This window comes from Paramisgurnus dabryanus, chromosome 14, assembly GCF_030506205.2.
Source record: "Paramisgurnus dabryanus chromosome 14, PD_genome_1.1, whole genome shotgun sequence".
Classification (NCBI taxonomy): domain Eukaryota; kingdom Metazoa; phylum Chordata; class Actinopteri; order Cypriniformes; family Cobitidae; genus Paramisgurnus; species Paramisgurnus dabryanus.
The window spans coordinates 9643499-9659646 of NC_133350.1; the positions used below are offsets into that span (position 1 = coordinate 9643499).

The 16148-nt window shown below is 37.5% G+C and overlaps 1 protein-coding gene across 1 annotated transcript in view; it reads right to left on the reverse strand.

Moving 5' to 3' along the window:
• sema3fb (sema domain, immunoglobulin domain (Ig), short basic domain, secreted, (semaphorin) 3Fb) overlaps positions 1-16148 on the reverse strand; it is an 85564-nt gene that overhangs the window by 12265 nt on the left and 57151 nt on the right. Inside the window, exons 7-12 of the mRNA XM_065240974.2 lie at positions 14521-14614; positions 10369-10488; positions 9182-9321; positions 4960-5074; positions 858-927; positions 464-608 (exon numbers count right to left, since the gene is read on the reverse strand). Of these exons, the coding sequence (XP_065097046.1) occupies positions 464-608; positions 858-927; positions 4960-5074; positions 9182-9321; positions 10369-10488; positions 14521-14614 (684 nt within the window). The remainder of the gene's footprint in view (positions 1-463; positions 609-857; positions 928-4959; positions 5075-9181; positions 9322-10368; positions 10489-14520; positions 14615-16148) is intronic.

The window sequence follows — 16148 nt, forward strand, 5'->3', positions numbered from 1 at the left end:
CTAACCCGCCCCCAACTCGGACCGAAATTATATATAAATTGTAGTAATTGTTTAAAATTGTTAATTGGCATCTTTATTTAAAAAACGACCTGACTGACGCGACCCGAATATCAAAATATTTTTGGATGACTCGTAACCGCGGTGACCACAGGCACTCGCTAATTTGGGATCAATCCAAACATCACTGGTGTACACTCTTCTAAGGTAGTTACTCTCTATATACTTTTTATGTACTTTTTTATTGTCATTACTCTGTGCAGATTGCATTTCCTCCATAGTTTGCGAATATAGTCTCTTTATACTTCCCCAATGCAGTAGCATAAAGGCTAATCTAAGACTGTTATGCTTCACAGGGTAAAAATAAATAAATAAATATTTTTTTTTATCTTTACGAACCGGCCTAGATTAATTTTAGCACATCACAATCCATATTATTGGTACTGTATTATGGTTTACAACTCACTGTTCCTGGACGAGGGTATGGGATTTTGCCACTGTAGGCCACCCATTGATAATTGGGCCCTTCTTTGTGTGCAAACGGTCCGTTGAACACCATCCGAATGTCCGCCATGGAGTACACGCAGACGGCTGAGCCTTTGAATACAGAGCTGTAAAGAAATTACAATGCTGTGTTAGAAGTTTAACAAAGAAAAAAATCAAAGTAAGGTGACGTTGCTATCAAAGCATTTTATATCACTGGTAGTAATTTTCTTAATTTTCCTAATTTGCTTTGCAGGGATAGACTCGACCTCTCTCTCGTGCTTTGTGTGTCACAACCTCCCATGCTAAACAAGACCTCCAGTGTTTACACATTACTGGAGAAGGTTCCAGATGGAGAAAAGCACATTTAGACTCACCCAGAAACAGAGAAGACCCCATAGATCACCGGATTTTTCGTGTCCTGAGTGGGCTGTATGTACACATCCCCTAAAACACACAAACAAGGAACATCTCAGTGATAAAGCTGGAGGACTTTGCTAATATTTGCAGAGCAAAACTCAAACATTTACTGAATCTTTCCTCTTTGTAAAACAACACTTCCTGTGACTCACTGTGTTTTATTGTTGCATAACATTTCTTTACCCCTCGTGCTAAATCTTCACTGTAGCCAATGGATTTTATTTGTAATTAGATTCTAGTTGCAGGGACCCTAATAAAACATGCCGTCCTAAACTTACAATGTAGCTGAAAAACTATAAAACATGGAGGGACTGAATTTGTAATGCAAACTACTCATAACATACATTTATACATTTGGCAGATGCTTTTATCCAAAGTGGCTTACAGTGCATCCAAGCTGTACATTTGATCATTATGCGTGTTCCCTGGGAATCGAACCCATGACCTTTTGCGCTACTTACTCAATGCTCTACCACACAAAAAACCTTTCAGCTTTTCATTATGAAGTCGGCACGGGTTTAGATTATACGAGACTGTGTGAGAAGACATTGTGTGTCATTATCATGGAACGTGCTGAGCTGGCTTACATAAACACGCATGTGCGCATATGAGGCTGTTTGTGTGGGAGCGTGTTTAAGTGCCAGTAAAGTGTTCCTCGGAGACAACACGGAGGATAACAGTGATGAGGATCGCAAAACATATGGTTGCCGTTACCTCGCACACACTAACTCCGTGCATCTTGCCAACCTCAATATCTAGCTGTGTGAGCAAAGCAGGTGAAGAAAGTATGTGTTTGGTTACATTCATACTAATCTACAGGGTTCCCACACCTTAGTTAACTTCAAATTCAAGGACCTTTCAAGGACTTTCCAGGTCCAATACCCTCAAATTCAAGGACTAAATTTGGGGACACATTTCAGGTCAGAGCAAGGTTACATCGTGTTACATTTTAAGATACATTGTTACAGTTCCCTTTTGAGGGAACTCGTGCTGCGTCACTGCGGTTACACTTTGGGGACACCTCCAGGGGTAAGTGCGTCTGAATGTGTATATCAAATTCAACCAATGGTGAGGCTTAACAACAAAGACAGGGTGACGCGAGAGCCAGGAAGTATATTGCTATCTGAAATATTGCCAAAGACGGCGTTACAGGGACGCAGGAAGTATGGCAAGGGAGACGCAGCGTCTCGTTCCCTTCTCAGGGAACAACAGTTACATACGCAACCAGAGACGTTTTCGTGTGTCAAACACAACTATGCAAAAAAGCATTTTGGTATGAATCAACATTCGCATACAGAAGATATAAGCATTTAAAGTGAACAGTTAGCACGTGTGCTTAAAAAGTCTAGAATTTTAATGATATTATCCTACACTACACAGGGAATAGTATGGATTTTTTTCCAGAAAATGTCTTGCATAAAATAGATTCAAGCACTTTTAATACCCTGCATCTACAGTATGTATATTTTAAAAACTTCCCAGGGCCTTGATTCCCCCCCCCCAGATTCACAAACTTGAAACTATATATGTTTTATCAGTATGTGTATTCCCTGGGGATCTAACTCATAACCCTTGCGTTTCTACTGCAATGCTCTACCAATTGAGCTACACATACATGGGTGATTCTCGTGAAATTAGACTTGTGAGGTGTCATGAAACATTTTGATAAAAAAAGTAAATGCTATTAAAATAAGAAGCATACAGTTACAAACATTTCTTCGTGTACTATTTTGCACATGATTTTCAAATGACATCATACAAACCAATTTTGTTTTTTTTCCACATTTAAGGGGAACATTTTCATTACCGCAACGTGTCCATGATTGGATTTGGGTTCTTTGACATGGAAATATTTATAATTAAAAAATCTAAAAAATAAAAAGCTTCAGTGCATGTTATACTATAAACATTTACAGTAAAGAAACATGTGGTATTTGGCGATCATTGGTAAATGTCCCATGTCTCCAAGAAAAGTTTTCTCATCCTCCGCAACAATTTTCAATCATTGTTTAATCCATCAAGGAACTGACTTAAAAAAAAAAAAAAATAGTTGGAAGGGACATAATTGACTGTGAGACACAAGATGGCTACCAGGTAAGCAGTTCTTATTTTTTCTCTCCAGATAAAAGTTAAAATTTTGTTTGTCATAGTACCTAGACAACTTTTTAGTTCTCATTACCGAAACATGAGTTTGTAAATGCATATATTTAATGTAATATCATGTTGCGGTAATGATCATTTTTGATAATGATAATCCAAAAAATTAAAATAATTCTATAGGAATTTTTTTTAAATCCTCTAAAATAATGTTTATAAGTTCAGACCTTAATCTTATATGTGCAAAAAATGGCTTCAAGGGCTTTTTAAAAATTCTGATGCTGGACACCGTCTAAATCTGGATTTTGTGAAAATCACCCATATAAAAGAGATAGGGATCTACAGTACTGTTGAAAAGTCTTAGGCCACCATGCCAGAATTAGATTTGTTGATTTTGCAATGTTATAGTGATCATATATAATTGTTTTTCAGTCTCTTTAATAGAATACATCCAGAAAATACAGAAAAAGTGTATATAGCATTAAAAACTGTATAAAAATATAAACTGATGTGTCAAGTTTTTAGGGTAAACGCCCCTTCCACTTGAGCAATAGCAGGAAACTGCAGGATCTCTTTAACCTAAATACAATTAAATCCTAATTTCAAATTTTAAAGAAATAGTCTTTTTACTTCATTCTGCTCAAAAACACTTAAGATGTGTTTAATGCCAAGAAAGATCACACTACACACTGACGATGCCTAAAGTTTGTATTTTTTGTACATATTTCATGTATTTTTTGTTTGTATCTTAATAAAAAGGATTGAAAAATAAATATGGATGAACATTAAAACTTCTAAAACAACAAGTCTGATGGCGGTGGCCTAAGACTTGCACAGTACTGTAAGTCAACAAAAGATGATAAAAACAATCGTTTTACTCTGCAATAATGTGCTCGAATATATAAAAATACAAGTGCAATTAAACCAAGAACACAAAGTAATTACGTCAAATTTTATTTCATGCAGTTTATACCATAATGTCATTGGTTATATAAAGTCTTTGCTTTTTAAAAATGTTTCAACTAAAACCATCTAACTATTACTACGGCACGCTGTATAAGCAACACACTCCCTCTCTCTCTCCCTCCTAAATAAAAGCCTAATCCTATTCATTAGTAGCCTGCCACAACTCACAATGAACTGCAGATTTACTGCCTTAACAAAAATACGTTGACATACCACCTTTAACACACACGCACACCCTGCTAAATCCTTACCTTTCCGTATGCCTGTCTAAACATCCTTCCCGCTAACAAACCTGTTTATGAGCACAGCTCAGGAGCAGAGACTTGTTCGCTTTATAAGAGCAACAGCAATGAAATCCAGACCGTGATCATAACCTGCTTTTTCCCTACATCACGGGGGCCAATTAGTCTAGAAAATAAGTATAAACGAAAGAAAAAGAGACCCTTAGGACCTTTATGAACCCAACACCCTGCAGTTCATTCGATCCATCCACAGGGCACGGACGACACCCGGAGTCTCTATGTAGCTTATGGCACATCTCCCACACCTAAAGATGCTTTTGTTTGGAGAAAGTGGGGAATTTCTTTAACAGGGAGATTTTCCATCTTGGCATATGGACCAAGTGGGGATCAGGTGCCATTTGGCGTCACCTGGCCGGACAGACGTAGACATTGGGGCCCGTGGTGTTCGGGATGTGGTGGGTGGGGATTGGGGGTTGCGTGTGGTTTTGGAGTAGGGCGTGTGGGTAAGGCTATTGAAACCTGATTAGGTTGGAGTGGATCTTTTTCATTCACACAGTGCTCAAGTGATCCCCAGCTGGCCGCCCGCCAACGTAAACCATCCAGCCTTTCTACTGAAGACTCTTTTTGGCATTATTAAGGACGAAGTGCGTGTGTTTGGATCGTGACTGCTTACATGGACCAATGGCTTCACATTTGAAAATGAGTGAGACAGAAGAGCTGGAGGGGGGTAAAGATGCAATATACTGTGACTTACGGAGCTCGTCGAAATGCGTTTCAATCCCATCAGCCCCTGGGACGGAGCAGATAAGCCGAGCTTTCAGGAAAGTGCTCCACTTGTTGACCAAACAGCAGTGACCGCCGTCATCGTTCTGTAAGCATACATTGAGACACCTCAGTATGAAACGTAATCAAAGGCAGATGAAACTTCGTCTTTATTTCTCCACAGGATGACAGAAAGGCAGAAACATGAGAGAAAAGTGACCTGTGAATAAACTAATGGTAAAGAACGTCTGATCCACATAACAGACTCATCTCCTCTGATGTCAAGCCAAATGTATCATCGGACTTCCTAAATCAATGTATTTGTTTTTAAAGCATGTTTAACTTTGAAAGACATTTTACAAACACACAGCCACTTTTTATTAGTTTAGTTTATAGTGAATGCATGACTTCTAATTAATAAATCAATGTGAAATTCAGAACCCGTTGTGAACAGAAAAGTGAACATTACATATCCACCTGGATAAGAAATCATTTTAAAGAATTAGATGAAGTATATTAGAAAAACACTTTACAATAATTGTAATATTAGTACATTTATTAGTTTACATGAAGTAACATGAGCAATGTAGTTTATCAGCATTTATTAATCTTTGTTAATGTTAGATAATGATATTAATATGTGCATTAGAGATTAGATTACTCCACTTTCATAAAAAAATCTAAAGGCTCTAAAGGATCCCAACCGAGGCATAATGGTGCGTTTACACCAACCGCGGTAGAGGCGTGAAGCGCGAGTGCTTTCAATGTTAAGTCAATGTGCAGACGCGTTGACGGCGGTCAGGAGGTCCCGCAGCTCGGAAGAGGCGTTCGGTGCGGAGCGGAAGACGCGTTTCCGCCTCATTCGCGCGTGAAGCTCGAGCGAAAGGCGCGAATTGAGCGTTGTGCGCGGTACGCGCGAATGGTGCTTTTGTGCATTTTGCGTTCATGCGAATTTGAGGCTGACGCCGGAGTTGAAAAATTTGAACTTTGGCGGAATTTCGCGCCGCGTTAACCAATCAGGAGCCTGCCTGCTGCTGTGGTGGCAGCCCCGCCCGGAGTCACTCACTCAAGCAGTCACTCGAAGCTATATGACACAAGTTGTTATTTCTATAGAGGAGACAGGAATAAAAAGGACCTCGCTTGGAAGAGTGTCAGTAAGGACTTTGGGCAACCTGGTAAGTTGTAATACACACGTCACTTTTGAGTCACATGACGTTTATCGACCCGCGCTGTTTATCGACCCGCACTGTTTATTTCCCCCTATAGTAAGGTTACCACATACAAACCGGTAACTCTCTTGATAAATGCACAAGTAACATCAGTCATCTTGCAAACAGACACTCGCACAGCAGTTGCCCCTCCCACAAGAAGCGGATTTTGCTTCGGACGCGCGTCAAATGCTTGCTTTTTCCGCGCGTCTACTCTGCTCTACTCTCGCGCGGCAAACTAGGCGCGGTAGACGCGATTTTGACGCCCAAAACGCGTTTTGTGTAAACTCAGCATAAGAGTCTTATCTAGTGAAATAATTGTCATTTTTACACACTCACACAAAAAAAAACACAAATTCTCGTCTTTCATTAGCTGTGTGATGCGTCATCCCGTTACATACCATTAACATTACATACACGGTAAAAAATTATTTGCTGCCTTAAATTTGGTTGTGTTTTGTTGTTACTATTATTTATCTTGACTAGAGATGAGCTTTTATAACTACAGATGAGTTGTTATAAACGTATAAAATATAGTTGAAAAAAGTAAACATTTTATAAGTTGTGGCATTTTTAAACTCATTCCCCGCCAGCCATTTTTTTGTGATTTTAACAAAAGTTTCACTAAATGCCTTTGAGGAAAATTTTCTTCTAAACATATATAAACATACAAATATATCAAAAGAAAGAACAGACCCTCTGCTTTCAAACAAACAATAAACAAAAAACTGGAAAAAACTTTTCATCCTATTTATATTTTTTCTCTGCTTATAAACTCTTAAATATGGGTATTTCTCTTAAAAAAAAAATTTAGCAAAAAGCTGAAATAATTGCTTTTTTGTGAAGGATTTTTTTAGAAATCAGATTCAGCACAAAATTCAAAACATACACAGAGTTTAAAATTAGTAAAAAAAATTTTATACATTGGGTAAGTGGGTAATTTGCCATCTAGTGGATAATCGCGGTATTACAGATTAACATAAAATCTCATCAGGAACACGTTTTTAATGCAAATGTTTTCTCTTAATTGACAAGATAAGTCATCAATGGTGGGGAAAGAGTCAAGATAAATAATAGTAAGTTGACATAACATGTAAATCTGAGTTGATACAACAAAAAGTAGATTGTTTTACAGTGTAATCACGTTTTACATAATCACACTTTTCCTCAAAAAACTTAATTTCTTAATGACTGAAGAAAGAAAGAAACAAGTGGAGTATTCCTTTAAATAATGTTAACAAATACAACGTTTGATTGTAAAAACTTATTAATAAATGCTGAAAATAACATGAATTAAGATTAATAAATGCTGTAAAAGAATTGTTCAGTATTATCTCATATGTTAGCTAATGCATAAAATAATGTTAACACGTACAACCTTACTATAAAGTTTTGCACAATAAGAGAGCTTGGTGTATGGCGGCAGGAGTTGTTAAGAGTGTGGATGGTGACCAGATGGGTGTTAAAATGAGATCGGCTGGTTCTCCTGAGGGTGATCCATAAGGCCTGGCGAACAGGGGGGTGTTTACCACGTCACCCGATTTATAAACAAAGACTTTCCGGGGGGGTGGGGGGTGGTGGGTGAACAACAGACACCATGCAATGATATAAACACACACATAAAAACAAAACATAAAGTGCATAAACACAAAAAACCCACCCACAAACGAAAACCCATTCATGACGTACAATTCAACAAAAATAAATGACTATGTGGCTGTGCATATGTAAGGGCTCAACGAGCACACACACACACACAACAAAAAAACAACCCACCATCTCATAAACTTTGTATGTGAAACTGTTTATGAAATCCAGGATAAAGTTTTATAATCTAATAATGAGTTTAGAAGCATTAAAGGAAAACATCACCATTTTTCAATATTTTACTATGTTCTTACCTCAACTTAGATGAATGAATACATACCTATCTTTTTTCAATGCGTGCACTTAATCTTTGTACAGCGCGTTTTGAATGTGTTAGCATTTAGCCTAGCCCCATTCATTCCTTAGGATCCAAACAGGGATGAATTTAGAAGCCACCAAACACTTCCATGTTTTCTCTATTTAAAGACTGTTACATGAGTAGTTACACACAAGTAAGTATGGTGGCACAAAATAAAACTTTTGTTTGGAGCCATAAGAATGAATGGAGCTAGGCTAAATGCTAACACATTCACAAAGCGCTGTACAAAGATTAAAAGTGCACGCATTGAAAAAAAGGTATGTATTAATTAATCTAAGCTGAGGTAAGAACATAGTAAAATATTGAAAAACAGTGGTGTTTTCCTTTAAAGTTTGATTTCACATTGATTTCAATCCTTACACAGTCAACATTAAAGACATTATATTTTCAACAATGTTCTTAACATCATGTAGGATAATTTTATGTAGCCCAATATTTCCCAAAACGGGGGTTTGTGAGAATATACAAAACTATTTTATCTTTTCACTTCATTTTGAACATTTTCACTATTCATGTCAGGACATTCCTCAAAACTTTGGCCCTCCTAGGTACAAGAAAACAAACGCACGGATATATACAAAAGCCTTAATTAAGCCCAATAATGATCACTTTAAAGCCTTTACCCCGTCGTTCTGCGTTTCCTCTCGATGTTTGTTTTTACTGCCCTGCTCAATTTGTGCTCGTGGTCTGGCACTTTTACAAATGAAGTTCTTGTGGTTAAACTCCACACTTGAGACCAAGCACAATGACGCTGACAGTATACGCTCTTTGCCGAATGCCCTCACGTACCTAAAGATTCACTTATACTCAGAACGGCTGACCTGACAGGTCAAAAGGTCACAGGTTCAGGGGTCATACGGATAGAGAGACATATTGTACACAGGGAGGTCAGATATGTGAGAATTTCAGCATGTCAGCGTCAAGCAAACAGTCTGGTATAGAAACTGAGTTTAGCTGAAATCTCCTTCAGAAACTTGCCATGCTTTGGCTCATATTTAACCAATTGTATTTTAGAGATTTTTCAGTAGATTTCAGCTCACCAGGCAGATTCGGCCAATACGGGACTGGGTTTTGGGACTCTGGCCCATCTCGGAAGACTTCTCACGGAAGAAAAAGTAAAGTTTGTCATCGTTTTTCTCGTTGCTGTCGGGGATGAGGTGCACGTGTACGAAGGATGGATCTGAAAAGCAGAGATGCTGTTTTAGTTGCGATCAGATGATAATTCTGCAGACATATATTGAATGTTTTGAACTATGAAAAAAATTTGCCTTTGCTTTTTTGGGATAATTTGCAGGACTAATATGCAAAAGAAATTTAAAGGGATAGTTCACCCAAAAATGAAATTAATGTCATTAATGTCTCACTCTCATGTCGTTCCAAACTCGTAAGACCTCTGCTCATCTTCAGAACACAGTTTAAGATGTTTTATATTTAGTCCGAAAGCTTGTTAACCCTTCATTGAAAATCTACGTACGGTATCCTGTCCATGTCCAGAAAGGTAATAAAAACATCATCAAAGTAGTCCATGTGACAACAGTGGGTCAGTTAGAATGTGTTGAAGCATCGAAAATACATTTTAATCCAAAAATAAAAAAAATTACTCTTTTAAGCATTGTCTTCTCCTTCACGTCTGTTGTGAAATGCATGCGCGAGACTAAAGTCACGTGACTGCAGTGATGCGGATGACGTGTTATCCTCAGACATGTTTGCGAAGTTTTTTTATCCAAACTTACAGCGTGCGTTTCCCTCAAACTGTAAACGAAGCCCAGGCGCACAAAAAAAACAGCTGGGGCGCACCAGATAACACGTCAGCCGTGTCACTGCAGTCACGTGACTTCAGTCTCGCGCATGCGCTTCACAAAAGACGCGGAACAGAAGAAAATGCTGAATAAAGTCGTAATTTTTGCTATTTTTGGACCAAATGTATTTTCAATGCTTCAACACATTCTAACTGACCCACTGATGTCACATGGACTACTTCGATGACGTTTTATTACCTTTCTGGACATGGACAGGATACCGTACATAGATTTTCAATGAAGGGTCAAAAAGCTCTCGGACTAAATATAAAACATCTTAAACTGTGTTTAGAAGATGAACGGAGGTCTTACGAGTTTGGAACGACATGAAGGTGGGTCATTAATGACATTATTTTAATTTTGGGGTAAACTATCCCTTTAAAAGTTATTGGCATGCTATTTGTCAACAAAACATGTTACATTTTTACCATTCAGCCATCTAGAGTTGTACTGATCGGTCCGCATGATGGCATTTTTCCCCAAGGTTCGGAAAATAGCGGAGTCAGTGCCCATAAAGTCAATGTAGACCCCTGCATACAGCTCTCCATCTAGAAAGAGAGAGAGAGAGAGAGAGAATCTGTGAATCTTCCAGGTTTGATTTATGAGAATTTAATTCCTTTGATGAAACTGCAGTCACACCCTTAGCAAAATCTAGGTGTCTTTTATAACCCGAAACTGTGCCAGGAGATCAATGTGAGCACAGTAAATGCACTCTACATGCTTTGTCATTTAACTGACACATTTATCCAAAGTAAATTACTGTACTAGCAGTACAGTTACACGGGCAAACCTCCAAGACTACAGTATATTGCCCATGGGAACAATGCTGATTGTTCATATATCAACCCTTACAAAGTCCAAACCAGCAACCTTCTGGTTACAGGCCAAAATCTTTCACCGCTAGGTTACACCCATATGATATGTAGCCCCATAAATCCACAGACGCATATAAACACACATACTGCAATTCTTTAAAATGGAAATACGGCGCAGAATCTCATATTTTAGGCCAAAATTAGATATTGCAACATACTCCCCTTTTGTTTGTATTTGAGGTGAAACATGACCCAGTAAGGTCTCATGAGATTTACAAATAACATGCATAAAATCAGCCAATTGTACAATAGTAAAAACCTCGGCTTGGCTTTACAGCAAATGTCAACTTGCATTATACAGCACCGAAGATTAATGCCCGCTGTTTCTCACATGCACGGATTGTTTCGTGTATGCATCCGAGTGCCTCCGGAGGAATTCCTTCCTTGTTAAGTACTAGGCAGGCCAAGTGTATGTATGAAAGTACAGGTCATTTGAGCAGGTGTCCCGGTGGTGTGCAGTTGGCAGCGTCCGTCGTGGTTATTAAAGACCTGCGGTCGAGCGAAACTCTGTCCCTGTGCTCATGATTAATGAGGAATCCAGAATATGGGGCCTGTTGGTTTTTGCCCACACTTGCTTCTGTGTACAGCGTGTGAGATACAAGTTCAGGTGAAGAAGTTTCGGAGGAAGCAGACTGGATGTTGAGTCTATTGACTGTAATTCTTTTTTTTCTAGTCAAAATCTGTCAGGATGTCTTGTAAATATCTATTTAATATATGAGGTGGTTGTTAAACATAGAGTTCCTAGAGGACTGTTTGTTAAAACCTGCTTGTCATGTTTGTTTGTGGCTTTAAGGTCATTCCGGGTGTTGAGAGGTTTTCCGGGCTTAGCTAAGTGGTTTTACTAGTTGTGGGCTTGTGGAGATTAGACGGTTCAGTCAGTTGTTTTCATAGGTCAGGGTTTTGCTGAATAACCTGCTGTGCTTAATCAGGCCTTGGGGTGTTGTTTGGTCTTTAATGATGATGCTTTAAGGATTTAGTCAGGAAAAGCTAATCTACCATTTTTTTTTTTTTTTGGGAAATACCTGGGATCCGCCAAGGCAAAAATCAGACCCAACTGCTTAGCGAAGTAGAAACAAGAGTGTATGTAAGGATCCAGGACAAGTGATGTGCCAAAGTTTAATACTTAAGTGTAAAGATTTGTTCAAATCCCCAACCCACATTCTTGCCAAGTATAAGCAATAGCAACACTGATGCTTGCCAAACTAATAAAACCAGCTGCTTTACTTGTAATATAATCCTTTTCCATGTAAATATGGACTATAGCTGACTCTAGATAAGCTCTGTAAATGTGCAGCCTTTTATAATATACTGAAATGTTACCCAAAAAAATCAGTCTTAAAGGTATTTTACACTTAAAGCCCTGTTTTCAGATTGTTTATGATGAAATAGAACGGTTTTGACTGAAATTTGGACATATGATGCTGGGCCGAGAATTTTCAGTTTCTGTTGTATCACCCTACATCTCTACAATGGCTGCATAGGTGCACTGAAACAATCCTTCCTAAAATGCATTAAACTTTCGTTTACAAAGACGTGAAACCCACCGAGTGGTCAGGGGTGTTCACTGATACGCTCACACAAAAATCGCTGCAAACGCTGCTTTCCAACAGGTGTTTTACCATTCTTTGTAAACTTGTGGACCTATTTTTCCAAACGCCTTACACCCGTACATTCTTCCGTTGAGAGCTTGAATAATAGACATTTCAGCCTATTTGGTGGCGATAATCCGCCTTTGCCAATTGCAAGAATACAAACAACGTTCCTGACGGCGGAGTAATACCGTACCTCACAACACACAAGTCAATGGAGCTGGACAAAAACTAAGATAAAACTGTAATCCATTGTACACTGAAAAAACGAACTTTTTGGTGTAGTAATATTTATTAGATTAACTCTCATAATTTCTACATAATAATATTAACATTTATCGAGAACTAGATTTTCCTAAGTAAAATGATGATAAATACACAATTAATTCATGTAAAAATGAACTGTGTGGGAATAGTAAGTCGTATTAGATATTTTCTTATTATTTAACTGTTTTATAGTCACTGCACATAGTCCTAAAATAATTAAGTAAATTTTAATCAAAAACTTTAGCAGATTCAAGTAAAAAATCTTAGTTCATTTAACTTTATATCATTAAATCAATTAAACTAAAAAATCTAAGTAAAATTTACTTACATTTATTTGCACATGTTGTAAGGAATACCCACAATTCTTTGCGCCTGAATATTTTTATTTTTTAAGCTTTATCACAGAATAAGAACTTTAACTACTTTAATATTTGTTAGCAAAATGTCATAAAGGTTTAAGCTCTTATATTATTGATGTTGTTTTGTTGTAAATAATAATTGAGTGAAGTCACCGTTCAGGTGATTAGGGTTTCTTTACATAAACCCTGTTCAGAACATTATATTGTAATTCTCTCCACAGTGCTGATAATGCATGTCAGAAACGCAGTTTCTGTGCGTTTCTGTTCAGAATCAAGTTTATTCAATGAGTAACTTGTTGTCAGTCATGAATTTTGTGTTATAATGCCATTTATAACACTAAAAATAACTAGGTCCATAGAAATATGTTAAAGAAAATAGCAAACAGTAAATACGATTTATTTAATATTTTTAGGACAGCAATGCTTCAATTTTCAAAAAGACTACCTAAACGATTAAAATAAATCTAACTTCTAAATAAAATAATTAAGTAACATTTAATTAGTTATTTAACATATGTTTTATCATGCATTATTAAGTAAATTTTATTTGATTTTAGTAGGTAAGTTTTACTTATAAAAAAGCAGTAAATTTTACTTAAAAAAAGTTCGTGCAAATTGTTACGAGGATTTTGTTAAGTAAATTTTACAAGTTGTTTTTTTTTCAGTGTATCTGATTAGACCATTAGCATCACGCTCAAAAATGATATTACGTGCCCGAAAATAGTCCCCACCTACTGAAAGTTACCAAGAGGACTATTTTCGGGCAGTGCGTAATATCATTGCGCCTGCTGCAGCCATGTTACAGCAGCAAAGTCCTTGATTATTACATCACAATGAGAGTATAGTTCCTAGTCATATCTGCCTAGAAAATCACAACTTTTAATTTTACGTCTGTCTTAGTACACAATGTAACTACAGAAAAGTCAATTTTTAAATAGGAAAAATATCAAAACTCTTTGGTCATTTTTGGGCGTGATGCTAATGGTCTAATTCGATTCAATAGATTAAGCTAAGCTATGCTAAAAGTGGTACCGCCAGACCCGGAGATCGGCTGAATAGATTCCAAAACCAAAACATAAACTCGAGGGGAGCTGGAAAATGAGCATATTTTCAAAAAAAGTGGAGTGTCCCTTTAAAGATGTTTTTAACAGCAGGATAAAAAAGACTCACAGAATTAAAGGTGCAGAAGCTGTCACTGGGATAGAACCCTTAAGAAAGGTTGAATATATCCTACATATATGTACCTATCAGGTAACAATATGTACCCTTTGAGGTACTAATATGCACTTTTTAGGTACAAATGTGTACTTTTTGAAAGGGTACCGCCCCAGTGCCAACTGAGTACCTTTCTTCTGAGAGTGACAAATATTCTTGAAAAAACTAATCATGAACACTTTCAAAATATTACCCTGAGATCCGATTTTATATTTTTACTTAAAAAGTAGTATATTTTACATAGTGTTGAATGGAAAATTTGACCAATAACTTACTGATCAACGTAGAGACGCTGTTTAACTTTGGGTCATATGGACACTTTCCCTTCCCAGAATCCTCTTTTCCTGGCTCCAATTGGAATACTGTTTCCTAAAAAACAAAAGCAAAGATATATGTCAAAAATCCTATTAAAAAAATGCACTCGTTGGCATACGTCCTCACAACATGGATTTCTTCATGAAACACGGTTAGACACGGTTAGACAGCCGGTGCGTGTTAAGAAGTTTTAACAAGCAAGACTGAATCACAAATCAAAAAGATCAATATGTAAAATCTCTAAATCTACATGCAGAAGTTTGATGTTTTATAAAGTTGCTCACTAGTTCACACACTAGCGTCCTGTTTAATCCTGCTCAGTGAGCATGGCAGACTGACACCAGATCATTCGTTCCAGCATCCCTCAGGCATGATGCAGAAACTTTGACTGACAGGTATTTGGATGTGCGCTTAGGACTACCATGAGCCTGTGCTGACAGGCCCTTAAGACTCATCGTGAGCCAGATTCCTAACTTTCCTTACCTGAGATTTTCTCATCTTATCTATCAACATTCATACGATGGAGAGTGAAACGCCCGTCAAAATATTCAAAGCTGTCCAACATTAACAGATTCCCTTTCACGTATTATTAAAGTCAACACTGCAGAAATAACCAATGTTGGCAGCTCCTGCGAACAAAACAGTCAGGGGTCGAAGTCCCTTGAAGTCCCATTTCTGATACTACAGTATCTCCTGTTCAAGTTTAATATCCAGAGATGACAAATCTATTGATAGGTCGATTTTGCAAAAAAAAAGTGTAAACCTGAATCCCTGTGGTGCTATCAATGATCACAAACTGTTTCGCTTCCAGACCAGCCTAACACAACATTACTCTTTTTTTGTTATGATTGTTATTGTGGCATAAAGTGCTGAGTCCTCATCTACCTAATGTACCTCCTAGAGAGTAATGGTTTTATCAGTACTGTATGTCTTTGTAAGATACTGTTGATTTCAGTATCATAAGTGTGTACATTATACAGTAATACAGTATAGGAAGCGCAGGTCACAAGAGGGTTAAGAGCTTCTTCCTGTGATATGATATGTGGGACGGCTGAAGTATTCGAGTAATGTTTAGCTATGTAGGTCTATTATTTTCTCTGGTTTCTTGGGTTTGCTACAGCAGCCTTGTGTTTGCGCTGAATCAACTGTTTGAAAAGAGAAACAGGTCAAGAGTGAGTGTGTCAGAGAGATAGATAGAGAGAGAAAGAGAGGGTGTGTGTTTAGCATTCATTCCTGTGAAGGCTGGAAACTTGAAAGTGGGTGAGCAAACTTAAACTAAGATGGGTATGTATTGTTACTCATAAAGAATTGGAACAGGTTAAACACAAAAGATGATATGGCATCAGTTATGTAATGAGCAAGAAAATTTGCAGGTCACAGAAAAACATGAAACAAGTTAAGAGACCAAGAAGACCAAAACATAAACCAGCTCACGGTTTGAAGATATAAAGTTGAGTCCAAAAGTCTAAGACCAAAATCTTTTTTCATTGTTGGATTTCGATGTGAAAAAAAAATGATATGAGGTAAAATAATGAAGAAAAGACAAATTTTCTTATTTCTAGGTCAAGATTTAAAGGGACAGTTCACC